This window comes from Podarcis vaucheri (genome assembly GCF_965113315.1).
Source record: "Podarcis vaucheri genome assembly, chromosome: 14".
Lineage (NCBI taxonomy): Eukaryota > Metazoa > Chordata > Lepidosauria > Squamata > Lacertidae > Podarcis > Podarcis vaucheri.
The window spans coordinates 29823632-29837797 of NC_138752.1; the positions used below are offsets into that span (position 1 = coordinate 29823632).

Genomic DNA, 14166 nt, shown 5'->3' on the forward strand with positions numbered 1-14166 from the left:
GGGGAGGGCGGGACTTCCGTCCGCCTCCCTTCAGCACTGGATGGGCGCCGAGGCACTCAGCCACGTCTCGTCGGCTCACGCGAGACTGTCTTGCGCTTGCGCCAAAGAAGCCGGGCGGAGTGCGGGGGGCGAGTAGAAAGAGCAGCAGGTCAGCTGACCAGCCGGCTCCGCGGGAAGCGGGAGTGAAGCAATGCGCCACGCCCACTCGCTTTACCCACAACGCCTCTGGTTCGCCTCCAACCGCCGTTTCCCGTGATGCACTACTCCCCTCTTTCGACGGTGGCAAACCGAAGGGGGAGAGCTGTTCGGTAGAGAGGCTGCCTGGGGACGCCTCCCGCGGATGACCCGGAGCCAGCTGGCTTGCTGGCTTCCTTCCTCCCATTGACTCGGCTGGAGCTCGGGAAGGCGGAGGGCGGCGAAGAGGCTTCCAGGCCCGGGACTCGACTTCTCCGTCTGCTCTCTTCCTGCCTCAGCAGCAATGAGACCCTCCTGCTGCTGTCGCTGCTCTTATGCTCACAAAGATAGTGCAAGAGCCCCCGAGTCCACCACCCTTCAATATAAATATTCTCAGGGCTACTTGCACCAATAGAAAGCATCAGATATAACAAGATACTGTAATATTTATTTCATCACCTCATTCCACAAAGATCTGATTGCTATTTATATCATTACAGGAAAAGTATACAGCAGGGGTTTCCAAACATTTCATGTTGGTGACACACTTTTTAGTCATGCATCATTTTGCAACACAGTCATTCAGTTTTACTAGCAAACCGAAGGTTTAACTAAACCCTTTCCAGCCCCGGGAGCAGCGCGGGGACTGTTTGCGCAACACACACACTGCAGCCGACACACGTGTTTGGAAAGCTAGTAAACAGAATACATACCAACTGAAGACAATCATGTAAGGTATTGAAAATTTTAAACAACAAAACAGCCTTGACATAACAGTTCAGCAAACACCACCTGCCAGCAGAAGAGAGACCTCAACCATCAAATGTCTGGGAATCAAGAACAGTCTTGGCCTGGCAACCCCCCCCCCCCCAAATGGCAGTGGTAATGCCAAGTGGGCCTCCTTGGGAGGGGCACTCCTGAAAATACCCTTTCTCCTGTACTGGAGGGGGAACTCTGAAGAGAAGAGCCTGGCTGTCAGATTAGATATATGATCCATCTAGCCCAGTCTCCTGTGTTCACAAAAGCCAATCGGATGCCCCAAAGCAAAGTTCTCAAGCATGATCCTGGTGTACCAGCCCACCTGCAGTTTCTAGCAGCTGGTGCTATTCATAAGCATATACCCACTGGCCATCCCAGCAGTGATCCAATAGGAGAGCATATGGAATAGGTTGGAGTGGAGAGCCACTTCTTTCTCCTCAGCTTCTTTCTCTGCTCACCAGCATTAAAAGGCCATATAATGGGTATGGAGGCAGGCAGGAACCAGACACAAACAGTTACTTCCTTTAAACTTCTGTAATTTCAAGAATGTACTACCAGCAGGTGTCGCCTTTTTGTATGAGCTGCTTACTGGATGCATTTGTAACTTCAAGGAATAGTCATCCCACATTCAAAAGAGGTTCACTGAAGGCACTTTGTGGGGAATGGGATGTCAAAAGTGGATTCAAGAGGTTCTCTAGTTGGATTTCCAAGTGGGCCTCATTGTCAAAGCCACAAACACAGCTCTTGTGCCAGACTCCAAACTAAAGTGAAGATGTAGAAAACATTCAGTTTCTGGCAGTTTCTTGAGGGAAGGGGGCACTCTTTCACCAGGAAATAAAGTTTGATAACAATGATGGCCAGCCATTTCCTTTCTCTTTGGATGTGAATGCCTGACCCTCTCCCCCCGCCCACACACATCCTGTGCTGAAACTATGCCACCCTGTTCTCTGTGGGCTTCATCCATGCAGTGAAAGAGCATAGGTGATGTAGGGTGGTACAGGGCTGAAAGATGGTCGCATTTCACTATAGCTGAGGGTCTAGTGATAGAACACAGGTCCTGAGGGTGTGAACCTGGAAGCCATTGATTCAACTCTCAACTCAGCCATCTCAACTCATGGCAAGAGAACATCTAACTGGTTTTCTGGCCTTTTATGCCTTTTGGTTTTCTGGCCCCAGAGGGTATGGGGCTCTAGTCTACGGATGTCTGCACTCATGAGATAGCCTGGGATGTACTTTCAAAACAATTAACCAGCTTAGATCTTTGCATGAGATTTGAACATATCTTTCTTGAAAATGCTGAGCAGAGCAGATCGGAGCTTCTGAGTAGAGCTCTGATTGGAACTGATTAGCATCTGTGGCTGCATCACATGCCAGGAAGGGATGGGGTTGAGTGAGGCAGGCATCAGCTCAAGGCTGCAAGGTGCTGGCCTAAGGTGCGGAGAAGGTGTTTGGCATTCTTTGGGTTAGAAATGTCTCAGTATCTCACCCTCCTACTACTTTCCTTGCCTCCCAACTTGGGAAGAGTTATTGAGCAGAATGAAGAAGGTCTAAGAGAAAGGAAGCACAGTTGCCAAAGGCTGGTCGGCCCTCTCCCTCTCCCCCAACCTCCAGCAAAAGACTTGCATGATGCTGCTTGCATTTGCCTGAGGCAAGATTATCATGTGTGTGTGTGTGTGGGGGGGTGCTTTCAGCACTGATCTACTGATTGCTGCCCTCCCTCCTCACAGCAGCATGGAAGAAGTCTGCAGAGATGTGTGTTGCTGCTGCCACTGCTGCTGCACCGCACAGATAATAAAACATCCTTCCTGGCAGCAGTCATGGACGATAAACAGCCCCAGCTTGGGTCATTTTGAGTTTGCAGTTGGCCACTCTCACACTGGAGGACTGGAGGCAACACAATCTAATTTAGGCTAATAGTGTCTGTTGTAAAACCCCTCCCACCTGGGAAAGACAAGGCCAAGACTAACCAGTTCCTCATACCTGATCAATAGCAATTTGGTGAGGGTGGGGAGAGTGCTTTTCCTCTGACCTCCATGGGAATGGAGCCGAGCTGACGGAGGTAGTCTTGAATGTGGTGTTGGAGAATCCCTTCATGGCAGTTTGGGCAGCTTCAATGTCCATGCTGAGGCTGCCTCAGATGGGCCAGCCTAGGACTTCATGGCCCATATGATAACCATGAAGCTGTCTCGGCACATCACTGGGCCAGCACATATGGCTGGGGATGGGCTTCACACACTGTAAGTGGGGAGGGGGGGCTTATTGTGAATCCATCATCACCGACAGAGCATTCCCTGGTGAGGTTTGGGCTGAAAGCAGCTACTGCATGCTGCAGTGCCAGAGGAACTTGAGATGGTCAGCCTTCGGAGACCAATGAAATCTGTTGGATGCCTGAATTCTCTGGTGGATTTGCAGATATTAAACCCCCTCTGCAATACAAGAAACTGCACCAAGAGCTGTTTCAAGGATACAGCTCAACCCTCCCTGGCTCCTTGATCTTCTTGACTTTTGTTGTGGGTGGCAGCTACCAGGCCCAGCAACCTCAGATGCCCAGGAAGGCTGGGCCTGTGAGTCACCACTCCATCACCTTTCCCAAGGGGTGGCAGCAGCAGCACTGCAGGGTTCTGGTGGGGGACAGGGAACAGAGAACGCAAAGGGCATCTGTTCTGAGTGTGACTTTATTGCAGTTGCAAGCAGAACTCACTGGAAAGAAGCAGGCACCTCAAGTGAGGAAGCCACCGTGTTGTGGTTATTGCATCTGCTCTCCAACACTGTACTACCCCCTGCCAACCCAGCTGCACATACTCCAACTATCAGCTCTGAGTCTCCCACTGCAACACAGCTCCCAAATGCTCCTCTGCCTCCTTTCTTCCAGGAATGCCCCCTTCCAAGGCCAGACAAGAGAGAGCCCTAGCCATCAAGTCACACTGACAGTCTTTTGTCCAGCCCCACTGGGGAAATATCCATCCATCGAGACATCAGCCCAGCCATGGTCAGGGCAACAGGGCTCGCCTTGATCTGTGGGTGGGGGTCAGACATGGCTAGTGGGGCCCAGAACAGCCTGGGGGGGGTGTCCTTTGCAGCCTGGCCCGGCCCCTATGCTGAGATGCTCTGCAGCAGCTGCTCAGCAGCAGGCCTGGAGCCTAGCTGGCTGTGGCCACCTCCCAAGGCGCAGTAATCATTGCTGCCAAAGAGGAGGAGGAGGACGGGTGTCTCCGTCTCCAGTGGGCCCTGTTCTTGGAAGGTGAAGCCCCACTCGCATGGCAAAGAAGAAGAGCTCTCCTGCTCTGTTTCCCCAGAGGGAAGGGGTGCCTCTGCTTCAGGCTGCAGCTGTTTCAGGTCTCCCTCGAGGCCTCTCTGTTTGCTGGCCATATATTGATAGTCTGGCATCTCAGGCAGGGGGCAACTGCTCTCTTTGGACAGGGCCTCATCCTCTGGCAGCGGCTGGCAGAAGGAAAGCCGGGAAATGCCTGCTGGGGGGGCTTTATCCTCATCACCCCCCTTGCTGTGGTCCCAGGGCATCTCCTTGTCCTCGTTGCCACCGCTCTTTTCTGCCAGGCCAGCCCAGCGCTGGAAGAGAACAGAAAATAGCCTCAGGTTCCCCACCTGGAATGGCTTTCCATGCCAGAAGCCAGCATGAGCATGATCCTGCTGCCCCCTCGGCTACTGCTGGAGTCAGTGTGCACCTCTTCTTGGGCTTCTTGCTACTTGCAGGGTGTGTGTCTATGTCCATCCCTAGACACCTGGAGAACTTGGTTGGTTGAGATTAGTTTCTTTTATTTACGTGAATTATGCGCTGCTTCGGATTTCCAAAACTACATTTCGGAAACTACAACTAATCCATAATGCAGCAGCTGGACTGGTGACTGGGGGCAGGCGCTGGGACCATACGCACTGGTCCTGAAATACCTATATTGGCTCCCAGTAGGTTTCCAAACAAAAATCAAAGTGTTGGTGCTGACCTTTAAAGCTCTAAGCGGCCTTGGCCCTCTATACCTGGAGTGTCTCCACTCCCATTGTTCAACCTGGACACTGAAATCTAGCGCTGAGGGCCTTCAGCGGTTCCCTCACTGTGAGAAGTGAGGTTATAGGGAACTAGGAAATGCTTTCTCAGTAGTGGCATCCACCCTGTGGAACGCCCTCCCATCAGATGTCAAGGAGATACAGTAAGTAACTATAAAACCTTTAGAAGACATCTGAAAGCAGCCCTGCATAGGGAAGTTTTTAATGTTTAATGTTTTATTATGTTTTTATATATGCTGGAAGCTACTCAGACTGGCTAGGGAACCCAGTCAGATGGGTGGGGTACAAATAATAAAATTATTATTATTAAATTATTATTATTATTATCATTATCATCATCATCATCATCATCATCCCAAAGAATTCTCTAAGCAGTTTACAACCTGCCTTCAGGTGAGGAGGCCAGGTCCTGCCTAGGCCACAAAGCTGCCAGCCTGTCACCCACATCTCCCACCACTACCCGAGAGGGACCAGGAAGACTCCCAGGTGGCAATACCAAAACCTTGCCCAGGAAGCCATCTCTGCAGCTGAAACCCCCTTCTCTTCTGAAAGGATGGGAGGCCCACTTCTCCATGGCAGCCTGAGAATTACACCCCACCCTCCCCAGCTTGGTACTCAGCCATCATTAGGTTCAATGTGGCTGCTCCAGAGATCATGGTTGTTACCTTGAAATCCCCACTGTGTGAGAGATAAAGGGGCTGGAAATAAGCTGCTGGGCTGGGGATGTTTGCGCTGCAATGGCCCTTGGACCTGTGGAAAGACAGAACCACAGCCTGTTATATACAGTACTGAGTTGAATAGGATCCAAACTGCAGCAGTCTGATTGGTCCTAGAACAATAGAATTCAAAATGCAGCAGTCTGATTGGTCCTAGAACAATAGGATTCAGAATGCAGCAGTCTGATTGGTCTTAGAACAATGCAGCAGTATGATTGGTCGGCAGGAACCACCCAATCATGCTGCAGATAGAAGTGAATCCACAACCTGATTGGCTTACAGTAGAATTCCGGAATTAGCCAATCATGTGCAGCCCATTGTGTAAATAATGTATATAAGCAGATACTCTGAGGGGACTTTCATTCATTTCCTCCTGCTGAATAAAGAGCATGAAATCACTTTGCGACTCTGAGTATATTTCACAGCCCATGGGAAAACACCCCTTCTCTTCCTCCAGCCTCCCACAGTCCATCCTCCCTGGATGCTGGTGGTATACAAATAATTGTCTCCTCCTCCTGCAGAAGCATTGCACGCCCCTATTCCACCTCCTTGGTGCATGTCAACCCCAGTGAGGAAAAGAGAAAGCACAGGCAACCTCCTGCCCACCTGCTGAGCCAATTTGGAGCTGGAGAGTAGAGTCTGGTTGTATGCATATGCCCTAGAAAGGCAGGTGTTCACACAACTGAAGGAAGTGGTGCCTCCATGCACGCAAAAGGCTGAGCATCAGCCACACCCAATCTGAGAGCCAGTTCCCACTTCAGGGCAGGGGAGAAGGAGATAGATATACTGTAGTCTGTGTGCCTTTTATGTGACAGATACCCCTTTCCTGCTGTGAGAACCACAAAAGCTTCCCTTTGCTGTGTCTCTATTTTCTGTGCTTGTGCATGCACTAGGCACATTGTGTGGGCGCGAGGGAGTGCAACCCAGGGTAGCAAAGCCCTGGGCCAGAGACCCCAACTCCTTCTCTGACCTCATGCAATGAACAAAACACAAATATTGGTGCCCGGGCCCTCCTGGCTGCCTGTATTCAACATCTCCAGGCGAAATGAATGAATGAATGAGTAAGTGATATACCTCCAGAAGATTGTGAGTACCAGGAGCAGGAACAGCAGGATGCCCAGGCAGAGAAAGAGCAGGTTGAACACATGCTTCAGGAGGTGGGACTCCCGATGCTGCTGCCATCCATTGCCTGAGGATTGAATCATCAGCACATCAGTACAGTGGAGAAACCCTTTTTGTGGGTTTCACTTTGGAACGGCAAACAAGCAGACACACATCTCACCAAGAGCTTATTCAGCCTGTGTGGTGTGTGGGATATATTCAGCTCCAGTAAAATACTAAATAAATCTTTGGGGGATGAAACTGGTAGCTGCAGAGAGTCTGTGTCTTGCCCAGGAAGGCAGATTTTTAAAATCTGTTTCTTGAGAAGCTCACCTGACTAGTTCGGAGGAACACCAAAGACCTTCTTTCCCCCCAAGAGATGTGATCCTGTTTTTTTTAATGTGGGGGGCTTTGTTGGTACTTTGTTTTGTGAGTTGTAACTTGCCTTTGAGCATAAGAAAAACAAAACCTATGACACAAATGAGTGCAAGCAAGAGAAGTGGAATTTGTGTGTGTGTGTGTGGACCTGGGTGTGTGGCACATCAAATGCAGCACAGCTTTGTACCAGACCTGGGGGGGCTTTCCACTTGGTGGTGGCGCTCCACGGACTCCACTGGCTTCTGTAGTGCGTATTCACATCTGGAGTTTTGCAGCGAATTCTTGCCACATACTCTACGCCAGAATCAAACTCGAAGCCCTCAATTTCCACCCATGTTTCTTTGTTGACCCAGACCTTGTTCTGTGCCTGCTGTGAAGGATTGGAGCACAAGCAATGATCCCATTAGACAGAATTCAGTTGGGCAGGCCCTGTAAAAGGTAAAGGGACCCCTGACCATTAGGTCCAGTCGCGGACGACTCTGGGGTTGCAGTGCTCATCTCGCTTTACTGGCCGAGGGAGCTGGCATACAGCTTCCAGGTCATGTGGTCAGCATGACTAAGCTGCTTCTGGCAAACCAGAGCAGTGCACGGAAATGCCGTTTAACTTCCCGCCGGAATGGTACCTCTTTATCTACTTGCACTTTGATATGTTTTTGAACTGCTAGGTTGGCAGAAGCAGGGACCAAACAATGGGAGCTCGCCCCGTCGCGGGGATTTGAACCGCCAACCTTCTGATCGGCAAGCCCTAGGCTCTGTGGTTTAACCCACAGTGCCACCCGCCACCCGCATTTCTTTGTTGACCTAGACCTTGTTCTGTGCCTGCTGTGAAGGATCAGAGCACAAGCAATGATCCCATTAGACAGAATTCAGTTGGGCAGGCCCTGTAAGTCATAGCAAATGCCAGAAGGAGATGGGGGCTTCCGGGTGGAGACCTTATACCGCTAACAGCTTGTTCACACTCAAGGTTTGCTTGTGCTTCCATCCAACCGCATTTTCTCAGTTGTAGATATCTCTGCTGCTTAGCCATTTGCCATCCACGTCAGTGTGCAAACCTTGACCAGACGTCTCTGTGCTGTGTGTCAGCCAAGACTCCTCCTGTATCCTATCCTCCAGGGCATCATGATCCTTGAGAAGGCAAGAGGTGGCAAAATGCCTCCTGCTCTCAGCCCATTTCAGTGGTCTCTTACCTCCCAGGGTGCTTCTGTGGTCTTGAATGCCAGTTCCCATTGCCAGTCATCCAAGAAAATTTCTTCATAGGCCTCTGGCCTCCTCCACTGCATCCAGCACTTGCTGGAACTCATGTTGCTCTGCAGGTCAAACGGTGGCTCACATTTGACTGGAAAGAGATGGAGAACAGAGAGGAGGTGCTGCTGGGAACCAAGAAGACGCCCCACCCAAAAGCAACACAGTGTGTATGTGTGCGCTCCTGGGACATCCTCCAGGGAGCTGCTGCTGCTGCTGCTGCTGCTCAGGGAGAACTCAGCAGGGCTCACCAGGATGTCCAGGGCTGGAAAAAGCTCAGAAAGAGAGGTGGAGGGGAGGAAAAAGGCTGGGGGCAAACAGACTGTCCCCAACAGCTGGAGGACACAAGGACCCTTGCCTTCAACCATGGCCACTCTCCCGTCCTGGAGAAGTTTGAGTCAGTCCCTTCACATGCAAGAAGACTCACTGTGCAGCCTGGGCTCATACATCGCAAAGACGATGAGTCCGTTTCCGGAGGAGGAGGAGGCATACAAGGAGACGCTGTACTCATCGTTCTCTGTGAACTCGCCCTCTTCACTATTCGCAGAGCAGCTGAACTGGTCCAGGGCCTCCTCAGAGAGATGGCAGATGAGGTCACTGTTGAGACCGAGGAGGCTGCAAAACAGGAGAGGGGGCAGAAGGTCCTTCTTTGGGGTGGCTGCCCAGCATGAAGCATGGCTGGGGGAATGTGGCCGGCCGCCACGAGAGAAGGAGAGAATGCCTCTGAGCATATGGAGAGTAACTCCTATCACAACACTCACATACCTGAACTTCCTGATCGAAGTGTCTGACTGTGTGTCCGAAAGGGACGAAAGGAGGAAGGGACAGGGTTTTGTTTCCATGCAACCTGAAAATCTAATGGTGCACCTTGGAGAAATTGCCTGGAGGTGCCACCAGGGAAGAGACTCAGACAAACCTCTGGGGGCTGGGATGGGCGTGGTATTGGGCAGAGCAGCCTTTGACTCTGTGGTTGTGCCTAGCACCCTGGGCATTTTCTCCCAAGAAGATATACCCTGCTGTGGCTGTTGCTTTTTGCCCCTTATGCTCCAGCCAAAGTCCTGGGAAGTCTGCTCTCTGGCTCCTGAAACCCATCAATCACCAACATCCCCTGGACTGTGCAGGCATCTTCTTTTCCCCACAGCTTGCAACCACAGATGAGAGCTACACTGTCCAGGAACCCAGAACCACCCTGCAAGAAATCTGGCTCCTGCCAGCCCTCAGTCACCCCAGCAGGGACCAGGGCTTGGTGTCCCTGCCCTTACTCAGAGAAATTGAGGTGGAAGGGTCCCTCTCCCAGGATCTCGTCACGGCGGTGCCATGTGCAATTCACCCTGCGGCCCTGCAGCCCATAATTGTTCAGGCATCGTACACTGTTGTTGGAGAGCCCTGCCAGGAGACAGAGAAAAGGGGGGAAGGGGTTCAGAAGCCAGCCGCACCCTCATCAGTCCAGCACCACTCCCGCCCTCCCTCCTGAAATTTGGCTTGCGTTTATTCCAATTGTGCCATGAGGTGGCACTGGGAAGAAGAGAAGAGGTTGCAGATGCTTTGGGGACAAGAGCATAAGAACACAAAGAGAGCCCTGCAGCTGGATGGAGCCAGTGGTTCATCTAGTTCAGCCTCTGGTTCTCACAGTGGCCAACTAAATGTTCCAAAGCGAAGAAGCCCATAAGCAGCACTCCTCCAAACTCTGGTTTCCAGCAGCCAACATTAAGAAGCATTCCTGCCTTGAGCAGAAGATGAAAGGAGCAATCTGCCCCTCTGGGTTGCTGGGAGGTTTCTGGAGGAGAGACCTGATTTGGGGATTTCAGTGGACAAGCTGCTATGCCCTTGTGTTTTCTTCTGCAACCTCCTGCTTTCACTCGTGTCTGAGCATGCCCTCTCCACTACACTGGATGAAGAAAAAGCCCCTTCTCAGAGAGAGGGTGTCAACTAGTACAGGGCTTGTGCTCAGCAGGTCATTCTGATATTTTTAATTACTTTATTAAATCATCTTGATGAATTTGTTTTGTCGTACGCTACTGTGATATTACAGTCAAACCTTGGTTCCTGAACACCTCCGTTATCGAACGTTTCGGCTCCTGAATGCCGAAAACCTGAAAGTAACTGCTCCGGTTTCAAACAATTTTTGGAAGCCAAACAGCTTCTGGGGAATTCCCCCCCCCCCATTTTTCTCCATTGACTTTGCTGACTGCTCTTTGATCCTCAGTTGTCGAACATTTCAGAAGTCGAACTGTCTTCCGGAATGGATTATGTTTGACAACAGAGGTTTGACTGTACAGTGATTGCATTGTTTGTTATTTCTTAAAGCTACTGAGATTATTGTGAATCGCTTTGAGCTCAACACGTGTGGTTGGAAAGGAGGAATACATATATTACATCAAAAATCTAAACAAATGTAGAAAGGGGACTCTGTAAAGAAAACAGCAAAGACCCTAGGGACCTCCCTCCTTCCTCAAAGGGTCCAAAGCCAGGAAAGAAGCCCAGAGATGGGTCTGGATATGTCTCCCTGCCCTACAATAGGGTGAACAGCAGCATTTTAATCTGGAAAATGGCCTGTTGAGGTGGAGAGTTAAAGACACTACCCCCTCCTTCAACGCTGCTTTTCTGGACAAAATTGAACCCCTGTCCCCCACCCCAACTGCTTTTAAGTTAAACCCTAACACATTCACAAGCATTGAGAGCAGGAGATGTCCTGAGAGACCTTGTAGTGCCTCTTGGGCTCCGCTCTGGTCACAGGTCCTCAGATGTACATCCCATTCTCTGTGGGTCCATTTGGTGGCCAAGAACCGCTCCCCCCACCTACCTGTTTGCTGCATTTCCTCAGCCGCAAAGAGAGGGAAGAGGAGCACCTGCAACAGGCAGGTGGTCCGACAGCCTTCCCCCATGGCCAGAAGGACTCCTAGAAAACAGAAGGACAGAAGGGGCCCTGTCAAGCCACTGCTAAGCCAGCTCTTCTCCCTGCAGATGGAAAGTGACTTCTGATGGTGAGGCGCTAAGGACTCTCTGTGGCAATGGGACCAAGAAGCTCATCCTGCACATGGCATGCCAAGCCCCAGGGAGGGAGACAGGATGGATTCAGAAGAGCTGTTTCACCTACCTCTTTACCATGGAAAGCTGTTGTTGCTGTGTGTTATGCAGGACAGTGGTGAACGTGGGGGGATGCAGACCCCCCTCCTTATAGAACATTCCTTAACAGCTACAGCCATCACAGTTATTATGGGGACTTGCTGTATATCTACATCTATCTATATTATATAATTGATATAATATACCGTATTTTTTCGTGTATACGATGCCCCCATGTATAAGACACCCTCAACTTTGGGGGACTTCAAATTTAGAAAATGGGCACATGCACTATCCGTGTATAAGACGCCCCCAGATTTTTAACCCTATTTTAAAGTAAAAAAACCTAGTCTTACACACAGAAAAGTACAGTAATTATATCTATATGTTATAATTGCATCTCTATCTGCCCTGCAACAGAGCCTCAAAAGGACCCAAAGGACTCCCAATAATTTGGAGGGCGGGAATTCTTATACCACCCAGGCTGAAATCTCATGGATGCTTACATGAAAGGAAGCCCCATTGATCACAACTATTATATGAATTATAAATTATGTATGCCCTCCTCTGTGCCTTGACCAGACCCCATGTGACTCTTACCCGGAGCTCCTTTGGGGTCTCTCTCTCTGGATGGATTTCGTGGGAGGCAGAAAAGCTGTTCCGAAAGCAATGGAAAGAATCTGTGGCTGCAGATGGACTCTGTGGCTCTTCTTCTCCTGGAGCTGCTCCAGTGGCAATTTGCTCCGTCTTGGCCCCTGGGCTGATTAGAAAGAACAGTTTGTTTACCAGGCAGGAGGAGGTCTCTTTTCTATTGAGGCAGATGTTGGCGATAAGTTTGGCAGGCTATGGAGATTGTCTCTAAGATTGTCAAACCGAATTTGAGGGGTTTTGAGGCATCAACCCTGTGGGTCCCCAGGCATGAGCCATGTGCCTGAAACCTACCTGAACCTTGTTTTTTGCCCTACATTTTTGCTACCTCATGTAAGGAGGTTATGGAGACACCTGTGCTTCTGATCCCAAAACAGGGTTGGCCCAACCATTAAGCAAACTGAGGCAATTGCCTCAGGTGGCAGATGCTGGGGTGGGGCAGCAGCCCCTACATTTTCATCTAAAGCCCTTCTCCCTCCTCCAAGCCATTCCCCTGTTGCTGCGTGATCTGTCCAGAAAATTGGATCTGGTCTGCTGTGTCAAGTATGATGTGGACGGCTGAATTAAGAGTCAGCTGCCAGTCCAGTCGTCTTCTGTACATGGGATGGGGGGGGGGGTGTCCCATCTTTCCTTCTTTGCCACAGGCAGGCAGTTGAATATATTGGGCCGGTCGTGCCCACAGAGGAAGGCTGTCTCCCTGGAGAAAGGAGGGAGCCATCCAGAGCCATCCTTGCAGCCTGGAAAGGGAGAAAGAGCACCAGTGAAGACTCCAGGACTCAGCTGTATAGCTGCAAATATAATGTTTTAAGTGTATTTGAAGTGCATTATACACATTGTACACTAGATGGTGATGGTGAGCTTATGGCAGATTCAATATATTTTTCAAAATGCTTTTAAAAAAAAGCATTTTCACTGTGTTTTTTAAAATGTGTCTAAATTCCACCCAGTCAGGTGGAAAAGAAGTAGCCCAAAGGGGTTGTGGCCAGGCAAAGGGGCTCTCAGGGAAGGAAGGAAGGAAGGAAGGAAGGAAGGAAGGAAGGAAGGAAAGCTCACAGACAGACAGCTGAAGCTGCGCAGCTGCAACCCTTGAACTGGCAAGTGCAGCTGCCTGGGCGTCCTCTTGTCCTGCAGGGACCCTGTGCTTTTGCAGCACACACACAAGGTTCCCTGTCAGGCTGCCCTGTTAAATCAACTCTTCCTTGTTAGCTATAGGTCCATGGGGTGACCAGAACCCAACAGGGACTACTTCCCCTGAAATTCCTGCAGCCCAGATGCCCTGGCAGGGATACCGGTTTGCAAATCCACCCCACTCTCTTCTAGAGCAGAGCCCAGCAGTGTCCAGCTCCTCTGCTCCAGACATCCATAGCAGTTTCAAGCAGGTTGCACCTCTTGCATCCTCCCAAGGCAGGAGAGTCTTTCAGGATGAAGAAAGATGACCTTGGGTGTATGCCAGGGAGGGAGGTGTTGCGGCAGGAAAGGGCCCCTGCCTTTTCTCTGGCAACAGGGGTGGGGAGGCTGCGTCAGGTGGCCTCCACTGACAAGTGTTAGTCCAGGTCAGTGGGGGATGCCAGGCGGCTTGAGGCAAGGTACATGGCTGTGGACATCAGTCCCCGGTGAAAGGATCCCACTCTGTCAGCCCGGGAAAGGCCAGTGCAGCAGAAGCTGCAGCCCAGCTCAGCAGCAGGGGATTTCTTGACTGCTTCTGCCTCCTGGAGGAAATTTAGGCCCAGGCAGCCAAGCCCTTCGGAGGGGAAAGAAGATGGCCAGCAGAGGGAGAGTGGAAATTATGGTATGTTGTGGTTGGGGGGGCCAAGAGATGCCTGGAAGCAGCTGGGCTCACTGGGCCACTCCAGGGCACACAGGAAAAGCTTGATCCAGTGGTCCCTTCGCTTTGGAACTGCCTTCCGGACTATATTGTCTTGAAGGTCTCCCTGGGCAACAGGCATCTGAAGGGGCTCCAGGGGAGAGGCTGCTGGGACCATCTAGGGGCCTCAGCTTTTTCCACCTGCCTTGCCCCACCCCTTTGCCTGGGACACTTTTAAAGTGAAGATGCTGCTTGGGC

The 14166-nt window shown here is 50.9% G+C and overlaps 1 protein-coding gene across 3 annotated transcripts; it reads right to left on the reverse strand.

Moving 5' to 3' along the window:
* Window positions 1-602: 602 nt before the first annotated feature.
* Window positions 603-12604, reverse strand: LOC309518837 (uncharacterized protein). Of its 3 annotated transcripts, XM_082199373.1 has the most exons (9): window positions 12057-12604; window positions 11194-11289; window positions 9653-9776; window positions 8818-9005; window positions 8336-8484; window positions 7341-7518; window positions 6744-6858; window positions 5619-5703; window positions 603-4500 (listed from the first exon to the last, which is right to left on the reverse strand). In XM_082199373.1, the coding sequence occupies exons 2-9, from the start codon at window positions 11273-11275 to the stop codon at window positions 4027-4029; spliced, it is 1395 nt and encodes a 464-aa protein (XP_082055499.1). In that variant the 5' UTR covers window positions 11276-11289; window positions 12057-12604; the 3' UTR covers window positions 603-4026. The 3 variants fall into 3 exon arrangements, with proteins under 3 accessions (XP_082055499.1, XP_082055498.1, XP_082055497.1); XM_082199372.1 differs by lacking the exons at window positions 9653-9776; window positions 11194-11289; window positions 12057-12604 and having other exon boundaries at window positions 7341-7515; window positions 8818-9642; XM_082199371.1 differs by lacking the exons at window positions 9653-9776; window positions 11194-11289; window positions 12057-12604 and having other exon boundaries at window positions 8818-9642.
* Window positions 12605-14166: the final 1562 nt, after the last annotated feature.